At 35.9% G+C, this 14,265-nt stretch overlaps 2 protein-coding genes across 2 annotated transcripts; one reads left to right on the top strand and one right to left on the bottom strand.

The window, feature by feature from the left end:
- Positions 1–3,230: 3,230 nt before the first annotated feature.
- Positions 3,231–4,175, bottom strand: LOC138384100 (olfactory receptor 52A1-like). Its single transcript, XM_069469370.1, has one exon. The coding sequence runs from the start codon at positions 4,173–4,175 to the stop codon at positions 3,231–3,233; it is 945 nt and encodes a 314-aa protein (XP_069325471.1).
- Positions 4,176–12,831: 8,656 nt separating this feature from the next.
- On the top strand, positions 12,832–13,776 carry LOC138384099 (olfactory receptor 52M1-like). The gene has a single exon (XM_069469369.1). The coding sequence runs from the start codon at positions 12,832–12,834 to the stop codon at positions 13,774–13,776; it is 945 nt and encodes a 314-aa protein (XP_069325470.1).
- The last annotated feature ends 489 nt before the right edge of the window (positions 13,777–14,265 follow it).

Below are 14,265 nucleotides of genomic sequence, written 5' to 3'. Positions count from 1 at the left end.
TTCTCAAATACTTCATCTTTTAACTTTCTCACTATTCATTCCTGAATGAATTAATTTAAAAAAAAACTTTAAAAAATATAATTATAATTGTAAAACATAGTTTTAAATATGTATATTGATTTTCCCTGGTGATGAAGATTAAAACTATAGAAAAAAACTCTCCCTCATATGTATATGTGGATATAGGTATCGATATATGTGGATACATATTTATGCACATGTATACACATGCATGTATATGTCTGTGTACAGATATTTTATATATATATATAGCCATCTGCAGAGGAGACACAGGGATTAGAGAGCAGGGGAATTGCAATAACGTGTTCCAAAGTAGGGTATGAGCTCATGCCTCATAGATGTCTGGGGAAAGATTTTGAACATAATGAAAACAGAAAATGCAAAGACACTGAAGTTGAACATGATGTGCATGTTGGAGTAACTGTGACAAGGCTTAGGTAACTTGAAAGGAATAAGCAAGGGGAATTAATTTGTAACAGATGAATTTTGAGTGATAACAGGGGTGCAGAGGTTATGTGCCCTTGTAGCAATTGTAAGAACTAGGCTTTCACTTTAAATAAATAAAATGAGAATTCTGGTTGTTTTACCAGTAGAGGAATGTTATGGTCTGAACTATATTTAAAGTCTGGCTATTACTTTAGTAATTGACCTAAGAGGAAAATGATTGAGGCAGGGAACTATTTATAATCTACATCAATCAATATTGACTAAAATAAATTCCCTAAATCTTGGGGAATCTTACAATAACAAAGGTACATTTCTCATTCATGTTTCAGCTTTGATCTGGGACCCAGGCTACTATGTGAACTACTGCTATTATTGTATCACTGGGAAAAGAGGGACTATGAAAGCATGTAATGAGTTTTAAGTCATTGTTCAAAAATGACACATCAATTTTATTGGCCAAAGAAAGTTACATGATGTAGAGTGATGTCACTGATATGGAAAAATAATATACATTGAGAGGCCTGGTGTAGATGACTCTGTTATATAGGTTTAATAATATTCGGAACTAGTAATACAATCTATCACATTGTTCCTTCAAATATCTCAAAGAAAATTAATGGTTTGTATCAGGAAGTTAGTAGAGACGGCAGCAAGAATTACTTGTTCTGGGTATTTTAGTAAGAAAGTGAATAAGATTTGCTGATTGTTTGGATGTAGTATGGAAGAGAAAGAGGAGTAGAGAAAGATTTCAATATCTTTAACCAAAACGACTAAAAGAATACAGTTGTCACTAATGAGATGGGCAAAACTAGAAAAAGAGCAGGTTTGTGGGAGTAGATTTGAAGCTTGGTTTGGACATGTTAATTTAAGGTGAGCATCAATATCTTAGAGCCCATATCCGGTGGGCAGTTTAAATGTAAATCTGAAGTTAAACATGCCTGAATTCAAATGGTCTGTATCCAGTAGGCACTGCAATGTGAGGCTGAGAGTAGGGAACTCTCTTTAGTGGGTGAGCTGTAGGAAGCCAGCAAGGAAAGGGGAGGGTATGAGGAGTCCTATGTGTCATACTGAGGAGTCTGGGTTTTCATTGCATGGCATGGAAAATGATTGGATGGTTTTGTGCAAGGTTCTGACAATATCTGAATTAAAATTTAGTAAGACTAATTCAGCTGCCATGGTGAGAATCAATTGAAATTTGTGACTTGAAGAAGATTAAAACAAGATGACCAGTTAGGAGGATATTGCATTGATTCAAAATAGAGATGGTAATTTAAATAAAATAATGCAGACATATTCCTCTATTGGTAAGATGTCTCAGATTTATGTCATTTCTCATTATGATTCTATGTGAATTAGCACCATTTTGCAATCTAAACATATCTTATATAATATCCAAACTGCTTTTAGAAGCTATAAACCTGCAGAGGAATCCACATATTGCTTTCCTTGCCACTACCATTGTTTCAGCTAAGGCACATTCTTGGAAACTACGGAGAAACTAACATTATAGTTGAAAAATAAAGTTTAAAAATAAACAGTAGATAAATAGATGAGAGATAATTAGTATTAATAAGAACATTGCAATAATTACAGAATAAGCATCTTTAAGTAGACATAAAATATTAACAGAAGTTACCATATGAATCAAATCATGTTCTGTGGCTATAATGTGATTAAATCAGATAGAAATAAGAGAACGGTTTCTAGGAAAATTCCCAATATTTTCAAATTAAACAATAAACTTCAAACAATCCAATGTATCAAGTATGAAGTAACAAGGAAGACTAGAATATACTTTGAATGCAATGAACATATAAAATATTAAAATTTATAGAAGATAAGTAAAGCTGTACTTACTGGGGAATTTATAACATTAATTCCTTATTTTAGAAAATAAAAAAGGTATCAGCTAAATAATTTATTCTTCTATCATAGGAGTAGAAAAAGACAATCAGAATAACCAAAAGCAACCAAAAAGCAGAAAATACTAAAAATAAAACAGAAATAAAAACAGAAAAACAACAGGGAAAAATCAATTAGACCAATTTATTTATGTTTAATTTTCTCTTTGTTTCCTTACTTATTGAGGTAGAAACAGACCATTGATTTGTTAATATATATAAAACCAATGGGACAAACCACTAAATAATGGACATTTCAAGGACACACAAAATAAACTTTATAATGGTCCAAAAAGTGAATCTTACTACATTTCAAGTATTTAAATTTTCAAAAAGTATTCCCTGATTTCAGTGAAATTAAATTAGAATTCAATAGTTTATCAAGAATCCTTAAATATGTGGAAATCAAGCAGCATATATCTCAATATGTCAAGAATTAACACAGGAGTCACAGTGAATATTGGTCTTATTTTAATTGAATAAGAATGAAAATACAGAATGTCAAAATGTGTACTGCAGAAAAATTAAGATACAAATGCATATATTACAAAAGAAAGAGTTTAAAATACAATAAACAAATCTTTCTTATCAAGAAGTAAAAAGAACTGCAAATTAAACACACAAAAAAAGAAGAGAAATGATAAAGATTGAATTAGAAGCCAAATACATTAGCAGTAGACAGGTAATATTAGTCTTAACCTGAATACTTTATAAGCCTAGATGTAGTTTTGAAAATAAATGCCTTTAAGATCCAGGATGATGATGTGAAACACCAAAGATGAGCACACAGGGTCCAAATTGTTGCCATCTCTAGGAAATATAAAAGCATCCTCTACATGGTCATCATTTTCTAGATCATTGCTAAGATCCATGATTCAGCAGAAAAATCTTAGCTACACGGTTACAAATCACCTTATTTTTTACACCATAGACAATAGGATTGAGCGCAGGTGGCACAAGGAGGTAGATGGTAGACAAAAGAATGTGGGTAGAGGGGGCAACGTGTCCAAAACGGTGGCTGAAAAAAGAGAAAAACGCAAGAATATAGAACTCCAGGAAGACAAAAATATGAGCTGTGCATGTGTTAAATGCTTTTAGCCGTGCCTCCTTTTGCCGTAGGCGAAAAACAGCTTGGAAAATCAGAACATAGGATATGATGATAGAAATCATGTCAAATCCAAGAATGGTAAAACCTACAAAAAGACCACATGTCTTATTGACTAGAATGTCTTCTGCAGCCAGCTTGACCACAGCCATGTGCTCACAGTAAGAGTGGGCAACAAGGATGGAATGGAAAACATGCAGTCTTTTGATTAGAATGGGTAATAGACCAACCAGCACTATAGCTCGAATTGCCACCACCACTATCATGCGACCCACGATGGAAGGAGTGAGGATGGATACGTGCCTCAAAGGATCACAGATGGCAATGTAGCGGTCGAAGGCCATGGCCAACAGAACGCCAGACTCCATGCACTGTAAGGTATGGATAAAAAACAGCTGGGCTAGGCAGGCATCAAAGGCCATGGAGCAAGATCTGAACCAAAAGATGGCCAGCATCTTAGGGACAATGGCTGCACAGAGTCCTATGTCAGTGGCTGCCAGCACAGCCAGGAAGATGTACATGGGCTGGTGCAAACTACGTTCTGAAGGGATGATGATTAGTAAGATACTATTTCCCAAAAGAGCCACTAGGCACACAGCAAAAAAAGGAAACCCAATCCAAAACTGCACATGCTCTAGTCCAGGGATGCCAATCAAGGTAACTGTTCTGGGGTTCAAATATGACATGTTGATGATTGCCATTGAGGTTGGGATTCTGTCATCTCACCAGTGATTCCGATACCTGAGGAAGAAAACTTGGATGGAAAGTGAAAATGTTTCAGTCCTTATTAACATCCTACGATATTGTGCATTGAGCAAATAAATTCTGTGCTTTGAATGGCGGTTTGGCCAGATTATTCTGAAGTTCTACAATACATGTCAAGGTAGAGAAAGCAAACAATTATGTAAAAGCTTTACTAGAACCATATAGGAAAAAAAAGTGTGAAACTTTCAGGATTTCTGACTTAACTCTTGTGGAAATGGAAACTTGACACTAAGAGCACTAATCTTCTGCATCTACCATGATCTCTACCCTAGTTTGCCTGAAAAGTCAACATTAGGTGTCTCTCTCTTTTTTTTTTTTTTTTTTATGAAGTGAATACTTTTTTATCTGCTTCCAAAAGCCAGACAATTTCACCAGATTTAGAAATTCTCCTGGGAGCCTTGATGTCCCACAAGAAATCCCATTTCTGTTGCTCTGTGTGCATTAGTAAGGAATCTTATGATAAACTTTACTATTAGCCACACCGCTCTTGGTTCCAGGAAATGAAATATTTATCCCTGAGTCATTTTCATTTGTTTTCAAATGGGGTTTATTAAAGGAGAGTTTTAATTGTCTTATAGTAACTCATTCCTTCAACAAAATACCGAATACTCCATTATTTTTCAGGGCACTAAGCATGGTTCTTAGAGATTTGAAGAGTCTAGTCATCTTTCAGAAACAGTCATTGGTTTCTCAGTGAATTATGGACCATTTATGTTTAGGTAGACTTGTTGTGTGGAATACAGAGGCTGTTTTTTACCAGGGCTTGGAATATTAAAAAAAGAAGAAGAAAAATATAAAGAAAAATTCAAGAAGAAATAGCAATTTAAAATCAGATAGTATATAGCCAAAAGCAGAACCTGGCTAGTTTAAATATACTCCAAAGAAGCTGCAATAGCATAAGTGTGTATATTTGGGTATGTTTTTTGCAGAGATTAAAGGTCAGTGTATTACCAGGCTCCTTGGGTTCTGGGTAAGATTTCATACCCTGCTTTGTAAAATGGACTCCCTACTTTCTCTTTTAAATAACTTTACTCTGAGGTGGGGGGTGGGGGGAGGGGATGGGTGTATGCCTACATAATGAGTGCATTGCACACCGTTTGGGGAATGGTCACGCTTGAAGGTGCTGACTCGGGAAGGGGGGTGGAGAGGGGAGGGATATATACCTACATGATGGGTGCAACGCGCACTGTCTGGGGAACGGACACGCCTGGAGCTTTGACTTGGGGGGACAGGCGGTACATGGACAACGTATGTAACCTGAAATTCTGTATCCCCCATAATAATAAGATGAAATAAAAAAAAAGAATTTAAAAAAAATAAATAAATAACTTTACACTATACCATGAGTAACTAACTGTGGTTTGAATCCTGAAGATCCATTGAATGTAATGCCCTCCTCTTAATCCCTCTTTAGTTATACAATCTTTCCAGATTTTGATTTATGTTCCTTTTAGGGAGAATCAAATCCATTTAGCAAAACCTTGTTTTCCCCTTTAGTCTCACTTTTATTTATCACTTTCTAATTTTTCAGCCATTTCTAATTTTGCTCCAACTGTACATACCTAAACACTGATCCCAATCTCTCCCATAAAGAGATGTTTTCTATCTGGTCACATCCATACACTCTAAAAAAGGACGTCCTTTATGAATATCACTGTAACTCCTTGTTTCTCTTTCTCTCTGGATGGCAATTTCTGGAAAAGTGTCATACAAGCAACTGTTTGAACTTCCTGTGGCATAAATGTGTTGGAGTTTAGAAAGGATTTGTGGTACAATAATTTTTATATTAAAGAAGAAAAAATTGACACTGAGATCTCTTTGCTTGTAATCTTGCAACAATACTACAGAGTGGACTCTAGTCAGAATAGCCATAAATATGGGCTAATGCAATAAAAATTGTGAAAAAGAATTTCCTTTGATGCTTACATTTGATATTGGAATATATGGTAGAAGAAATGGTGAAGTATATGGACTGTGTTGCTATTTCTTAATATCAGTTGCCAGACACTATAAACACCGAGAGAAAGAGATCTCATAAGCTAAAGCTAAAAGTATTTTTTAATCATTCAATGATTGTCTAATAGTCGAAAGGCAAAATAAATATTGTAATTATACCCAGCCACTTGATAATGATTCTTTTATCAGATTACTTGCCTAGTGTTCAGAAAGTAGTTAAAATCAAGGGCTTGAAAATCAGAAAGATGCCTGCCCACTAATCCTGGATCCCTCACTTACCATTCATGGCATCTTGCCCAAGTACCTTACCCACCATTTACTGATCTGCAAATTAAGGACACCAACCTCACTTACCTCAGTGTTAAACGAGATGCTATGAAGAAAGAGATCAGTTTCTGTAAAAATTCAAGAACATATATGGTAGTCTGTGTAAAGCCAGATATTTTGTCAGGACAGAAGCAGGCTGTGGAAGACTGGGGAGAGACAAAACAAAAATACAGAGAAGTGAAAATTTCTTGATGTTAGAAATAAATCTGCATGAGAAGAGGAAATTTCTGGAGTCAAAGAGCTTTATTCCACCATACTATATTAATATATTAGAATTTATTCTTCCAAGCAATCATCAAATGATCAGAGTTGAAGTAAGAAGGTTACATTCTGTTTACATATTTTTTGTGATTAAAAATGACATATGATTGCTCCTCATTTACAGGCTTCCTGGGTGTGTAAAATTTAATAGGGAAAATACATGCATCTGAATTTCCTTAAATCCAGTTTCTATAATAGATAACAGGGTCTGAGCTTGATGACTCTTTGCTTTATAAATTAGTATAACTGCTATCATGTAAAGGGTCTTCTCATTCCTGCTGACTGAGTGGAAATATTTGAAGAAAATGTGTGGTAACAGATGATCTCCAGTGGAGGCCAAAGGGCAAAAAGGAGGTTGGAGTGTCCTCTGCCTGGCAGAAAGAAGACTGAGCTGCTGGGTAAATATATCAGATACTAAATCCTTTGAAGGCATGTGACTTTCCTGTCTATGCCCTACTTTTTACATCACTCAACCACCTGCCACATTTCTACAGAGACCATTGGTAGTGTCCTATAAATTAATGTTTTTCATTTTCAACAAATCAGGAGATATTAGAATTTAGTGGAATTGAATTGACTAGAATCCAGAAAGTGTGATTATAATCATTAATTATTCGGGGACCAGAAGCGCATGAAAATATTACCTAATTAGCTATGAAAATATTTAACTCCGAATTACATTAATCTACTCCTTCATTCATTTTTTATGAAAAATTATAAACACAGGGAAAACATGGACAAAGGAATCATTGAGTGAAGCAAGATTTAGAAACCTCTATTCTATCATTTTTTCCTAAAATAAACTGCCATCACAGCTTTATCCATTCTCAGTTCCCAAGTTCTAGAGGGAGAAACTTACCTGGATAGAGCTGAGGACTGGCCTGGCACGTGCATGGTCTGATTTTATCAACTTGTTGCCTCCAAATTTCCAGCACATGTAGATATTAATGGAAGAGAGTCACTGGGCTTTCCTTAAAGCCTGGACTGATCGCAGAGCGTCATTATCCTGATATCCCTAGAGTGTCATTATCCTTCTCAACCCCAGGCTTCCTTACCAGGAGCAAGTTGGTCTCAAAGCTGGAACACAGAGTCGGAAAGTTCTCTGATTTTTAAAAGAACGGAGTCTCCCAGGAATGAGAACTAGGAAATATCTAGTCGGGTTTTCATTCAGAGCAAGTTGATTCTGGGATAAGTGAATGTGAGAGATGGAGATTTCTTAAGATGTGGAAATGAAGAATAATTGTCTTTTCTACCCTCTGTCAACTGGCAGAGCCGGTAACTGAAGTAGAAAAGTAGAGCTATTCTGCTTATAAATACAGTACTGCTACTATGACTATGAAAACTACTTAATGACTCTTTCTCCTGTTGCCCAGTATTTTATAGTCACTTTCAATTTTGAATGAGACTTAAATATAATTTTTTTAAGGGTAAGATTTTCCAAGTTTCCTCTGTTGATTGAGACATCAGATAATTCATCACTTTCTCCTCTCTTGATAGAGATTGAAACTAACTTCAGTTACTAACCTCAGTAACATTACTGATCTGCTAAAAACCGCCTGATAACAAGTTTTACAGAATATATCCATAATGTGTTTTCCCTGCCAACAATCTGAGGATATGTCAAATACAGGCTGTTCTTCCAACATCAGAGTTTGAAGAGTTCAATTATTTTCCATATAAAACCAGAGATTCGCTGATTGCAACATAGACCTGACAAACTACCCTTCTCTAGCAGGCTCCCAGGTGACAGAATGTTAAATTATAATGACCAAAATGCGGGAATGGTTTGCACATAGATTTTTTGTTTTTCTCAGTGTGTGGCTTAACTGCCTATGCTCACTTTCCAGCCTCATGTGAGAACATGGCTGAGTGGTTTACCTTGTTTTTAGTATTCCTAATTTGTCAGTAGCTGTCCAGGTTCAGAATCACTTGTCTAGCCTCATTAGACATAAAAAATGGACTTGATATGTAGAAGAGAGAAGAAAATATTTTCAGGTACTATCAGTTGCCTTATTTTTTTTTTTTATTCTCATCTCTGTGTCCTCAGGATCTATTTTTCTTTTGTCTTCCTCCTCCTCCTAATTCTTTATTTCACTCAGTTCCTCAGGGTCACATCCCATCAATCTTCTACACTTTAATGTGTACTGTTACATTTAACTAATCCCCTCTTACTTTTCCTAGATGTACATACACATGTGTGTACATGTGTGAATATATTAAAATAATATAATCTCTCTTTTGCCCAGAACTGTTCCAGAGATTTTTCCCATTGTACATGATGGCTGTGTTCTTGAGATAATGGTTTATGTTCATGTTTTCTTTCTTTCATACCATATTAGTATGTTTTAATTTGTTTCTTTTTTGCTGAAAGCTTCCATGCAAAAAAACACATATCTACATTATGACCTAGCAATTCCACTATTTGGTATTTACTCAAGAGAAACAAGCACATGAATCCACAATAGGATTTGTATAGCAATTTTTATAGCAGCTTTTGTATGGGTAGCACTAAAACAAAAACAATCCAAATGTCCATCAAAGTATAATGAGTCTTAAGCATTCCATCTGAGAAACTTAACAAATGTATACTACTGTGTAACCATTTACCTAAAATAAGATATTGAAAACTTTCCAATATCCCAATGATTCCATACGGACCTATTAGTGTCACATGTTATTCTAGCTTATCCTTTGAGAATACTGCACTGGAGCTGTTACATATAGAAGCTGCATGTGTAGATTGCTTCTTGGCTCTGAATTACTTTCTTTATGAGCTAATTAAGGTTTTTATGATGTGAGTGAGTGATGGAGATAAGGAAACTAGCTGAATGATCTATGGAAAATTTTAAGGGATATCAGATTCCCCCCCCCACAATACCTTCTGAGCTTTCAAATGATATAGATTCAAGGGAAGAGATATAAATCTTGAATAGAGGGAATGTGCATTATTTTATTCTCCATGAATTAAATGAAGAAACCTCTTGCTTATGGGAAACATAGATCTTTTTTAAAGGATATGATGGAAGTGAGGATTATCTCTCATTTTGACCATATTTTATACTCTATGAATATATTGAAGGAAATAAAATATGGATACCTTGTGAATGCCAGACTTAACTACGGGTTGGCATTTTCAAGGAGATGATATTACAAAAATTGTATCATGAGTGCTTGTACAAAAAAATGTTTTGTGAATCAGTGTGTTTACCTGTCAGTGTGCGCACTTTCCAGTTCTCCTCTTGCAATGTTCTGTATTGCATTTATACGTCCAACACATACTTACTGAGCACCTAATAGGAGAAAGTCACCGGTCTAGAGACTGCATATAATCTCATCTAATGTGAATATCTTTGTACTCTTTGAGTCCCCATTATAGTAGGTAGGTTTTAATTAATTATGTCATGATTCCTCTTTCTTATGAAACTTTGTTTATGTTCTTTTCCTTTTCCTTTGTTTATGTGAACATAGATAGATAGATAGATGGATAGGGATATCTACATATTTGTATATAATTGTATCTATCTTTATCTATCTCTATTTAAATCTCATGAACCAATATCATATATATTCTTGACAGTTTTCGCCAAAGTGCCATTTATTCAGAAACACTTTCTTTGATTCACTAAACTCAATTTTGGTTCCTTGTTATTATTTCTACATGACTTATCCTTTCCTCCCTTCTGGGATAATTTTTTTGCCTAATAAATTACTTGATTAAAGTCGTTTAATAATGGCAAAATGAATAAACTATAGTTTCATTGCTCAAGTGTTATTCCATACAGTAAAGCACACTGTCTAGCAAGTGTGAAAGCCTAGAAAACATTCCCTTAAGTAATGGTATTCGAAGAGCATGAGTGTCTTGTCATGATTCTATAAAGCCCCTTTAGAGTAACTCTTCTAAAGTTCTTATGAATGTGTATTATATGTATAAAAATTCGTTTGAGACATAAGAAAATCAGATTCTTTTTGAAGGCTGATGGAATTAGTACTACTCAAGGTCACTGTCTTGATGGGAGATGGGAAACACAGGAAATTAGTAATCTAGTGTTTCCTTACAACTGAGGCATTTGTGGTGACTTAGAGCCCTTCTCTTCTTTAACCTCCTACCCCTTGCCTTGTGTTCAACCACCTTATCCTAGGGCTTTTCTGCCATGGAGACTTGACTATCCAGTGGAATTATGAGAAGAAACAAAAAGAAAACTTCCTTAGTAAGTAACTGATATCTCTGACATTATTAAGTCAGTTTACCAATCCAATAAGGTAACTGCCTTGTGTATGTCTTAATGTGAGCTTCTGAATCAACAAATGAAAGTGCACGATAAGGATCCTTCTGCCTAATGAAATGGTCTAAGTCAGAATACATGAGGATGGAAGGTACTGAGTGTAGTTAATGTTAAGAATAACATTTTCCTTAAAATTAGATATTTGTTAGTACAAAAGAACATATAATATGTCCTACTTCAAGGATACATGATAGAAATAAATAAATAATAGGAAATTACTGCAGGCTATTTTATTTTTCAGATTAATTACATATTCAGTGTGACAGATGAAAGCCTGAATATATAGATTATGTTAATCCTATTTTAGAAGCCACACCAAGGACTTCAATATAATGTTCATACAGAAAGGGACAGAGACCATTTGTTTCCATTCTCTAAGTGTATTAGAATGTGGGTTGTGGAATCTTCTAGCTAAAGCAAGGGTCCTTATAATAACTCCATGAAATTTCACAGGGCCTCTGCTTGATCTCCTACATTCATGGAAAAGACACTCACAGGAGAGAAATACTAAATATGAGCTCTAAGAAAGAGCACTCCAAATGCCCTATTTCATCCAACATAAGGTCTGCTTATCACTGATATGAAAGCAACCTGCAGAGAATTACAGGTCATAAATACAAATCCAAGATACCACTGAATGGCATCTCTATGTTCTAGGGAATAATTTTCTATATCTTTCATATTTTGATATCTGAAATATATACTCCATAAGCTCTAATTTTTTGATTGTCTTAAATTCAGGATTTCAATATTTGCTGTGTCCCTATTACACTGGAGTAAGCACTTTTGGTAAAACAGTAGACAGTTTGCTTTTTGGCAGCTAAGACTAGGGGAGCAGAAAGGGAAAAAAATCAAAGAAAATACTATGTAATAAATGATATTATGGAGAGCTTACTATGAGATATGGATGAAAAATATGATCACTCATGGATTTGTTACCTATAAAAAATTTGCTACTGATTTAATTGATTCCAAAATAGGTGTTGTTCAGAAAGTCCTGATTCAAGGAAATGAAGGAGAAAAATTTTCAGTATTCTCCAGATAATTGTTAATGTAACTGATATCTCTCTACAATGGGCAGAGGAAACAGTAAAGACAGGAAGGAGCTGACAGGGATAAATTGACCTTACCTCCTACAATTTTCTTCCTTACTTACTAAGTTTTAGAATCATTGGCCTTCTTATATTTTCCTGTTTGTTGCTTCTGTGTGGAAATTTTTCTTGATATTTTCACTAACAGAATATATAATATCCCAGACTCTGAATAATGTAAGCTTCCTCATTCAATTCTCACCAACTAATCTAAAGCCCACACCCACCAGTCACTACTTACCACGTTATGGTGTCTTACATTTTCTTGTCTTTTATTTGCGTGATCTTTCCATTTCTTTATTCCCAGTTCCTAGAACATGTTTTGCTGTAGAGTAACTGCTCAGTAAATATTTGTTGAATGAAGTAAAAACATGACTATAGATGGAATCTCTGACTGAAAATCAATGGACAAAATGACTTATAAGTCCCTGTGATACCATGAAAAGATATAAGAATTATCTTTTGGTATTTCTAAGTACAGTAATTTAGTAAGTTGTAAACAATTTCCTTATTGTGTTCCTAGAGAAATTAAATACTCCAGATTCTTTTTAACAACGGGCAACTAAAGGTCCTTCTAAAACAAATCACCATACTTTTTGGCACCTGGTTGTGATCATATTGTCACAGCAACTTTATTTATAGAAGAACTAACAGAACCCAAAGGGAACAAAAAAATGCCTCCTCTCAACACTTCTCGCCCCTCCCCCGTCACCTTCTTGCTGCTGGGCATCCCAGGACTAGAGCACCTGCACACCTGGATTGGGATCCCCTTCTGCTCCATGTACATGGTGGCCGTGGTGGGGAACGTGACCATCCTGGCCGTGGTGAGGGCAGAGCGAAGCCTCCACGAGCCTATGTTCCTGTTTCTGTGCATGCTCTCGGTCACCGACCTGGTCCTCTCCACATCTACACTGCCCCGCATGCTCTGCCTCTTCTGGCTCGGAGCCCATGACATCGCCTTTGATGCTTGCCTGGCCCAGATGTTCTTCATCCACAGCTTTACTGCCATGGAGTCGGGTTTCTTCCTGGCCATGGCCATTGACCGCTATGTGGCCATCTGTGACCCACTGCACCATAGCACCATTCTCACCCATAGTCACATCATCATAATAGGTATCATTGTGGTGTGCCAAGGGGTAGCCTTCTTCTGTCCCCACCCCATCCTTCTCAAGCAGCTGCCCTACTGTAGAACGCGAATCATTGCCCACACCTACTGTGAGTTCATGGCTGTGGTGAAGCTGGCATGTATGGACGCAGGGGCCACCAAGAGTTGCAGCCTCAGTATGGCTTCTATCATTGGTTCATGTGATGCTGTCCTCATTGCTGTATCCTACGCCTTCATCCTGCGCTCTGTATTCCGCCTGCCCTCCCGAGAAGCTAGCTTTAAGGCTCTGGGCACATGTGGCTCCCATGTCTGTGTCATTCTTGTTTTCTATTCCACGGCTGGCTTTTCCATTTTCACTCATCGTTTTGGAAAAAACGTGCCAGCACATGTTCACATTTTTATTGCAAATATGTACCTTTTGGTTCCCCCTTTTCTCAACCCTATCGTGTATGGAGTAAGGACCAAGAAAATACGGGAGAACGTTCTTAGAATATTAAGGGTGAAAGTTGCTTGATTTTAGTTGGATCAATACAAGAATAAATCTGAATTCAAGAGATGATGAAAATAACTGGCTGTTCTCACTCACATAACCTGAAGTGCATTCATCATCTGCAAGTTCTGTTATTTACCAGAGGACTGTAAATTCCAAAATTTCTAACTCAAAAAGTTGTTTCAGCTTTCTCATTTAGTAAATATTGGAGAAGAGATCATCAGTCTTCCTCTAAACATGTGTCTTTTGGAGGATAATTACAACTAGAGAGTGAACAGTCTAAGAAAGGGGGAAAGGATAAGTAGGCACTATAGGAAAAAATAAAAAGAAGAGTCTCTAGATAACAAATGCTGAATAGCACATACCTAGCAGTTTCAAACCATTTTGATCCATGTATGTGGCTGTGATATCATGCTGTTTCTGTAGTGGGATCAAATTGAGGGCTTATTATTTGTCTAGATAAAGGAGTGGACTAATAATACATAAATTTTAAAATGTAGTCTTAAGAAGTAC

This window comes from Eulemur rufifrons, chromosome 6 (genome assembly GCF_041146395.1).
Source record: "Eulemur rufifrons isolate Redbay chromosome 6, OSU_ERuf_1, whole genome shotgun sequence".
NCBI classification, from domain to species: domain Eukaryota; kingdom Metazoa; phylum Chordata; class Mammalia; order Primates; family Lemuridae; genus Eulemur; species Eulemur rufifrons.
This window is presented reverse-complemented; position numbering and strand designations above follow the sequence as displayed.

What these genes read in the sequence shown, in the direction of transcription:
- LOC138384100 (XM_069469370.1), bottom strand. Translation starts at nt 4,175, where the DNA reads ATGGCAATCATCAACATGTCATATTTGAACCCCAGAACAGTTACCTTG.
- LOC138384099 (XM_069469369.1), top strand. Translation starts at nt 12,832, where the DNA reads ATGCCTCCTCTCAACACTTCTCGCCCCTCCCCCGTCACCTTCTTGCTG.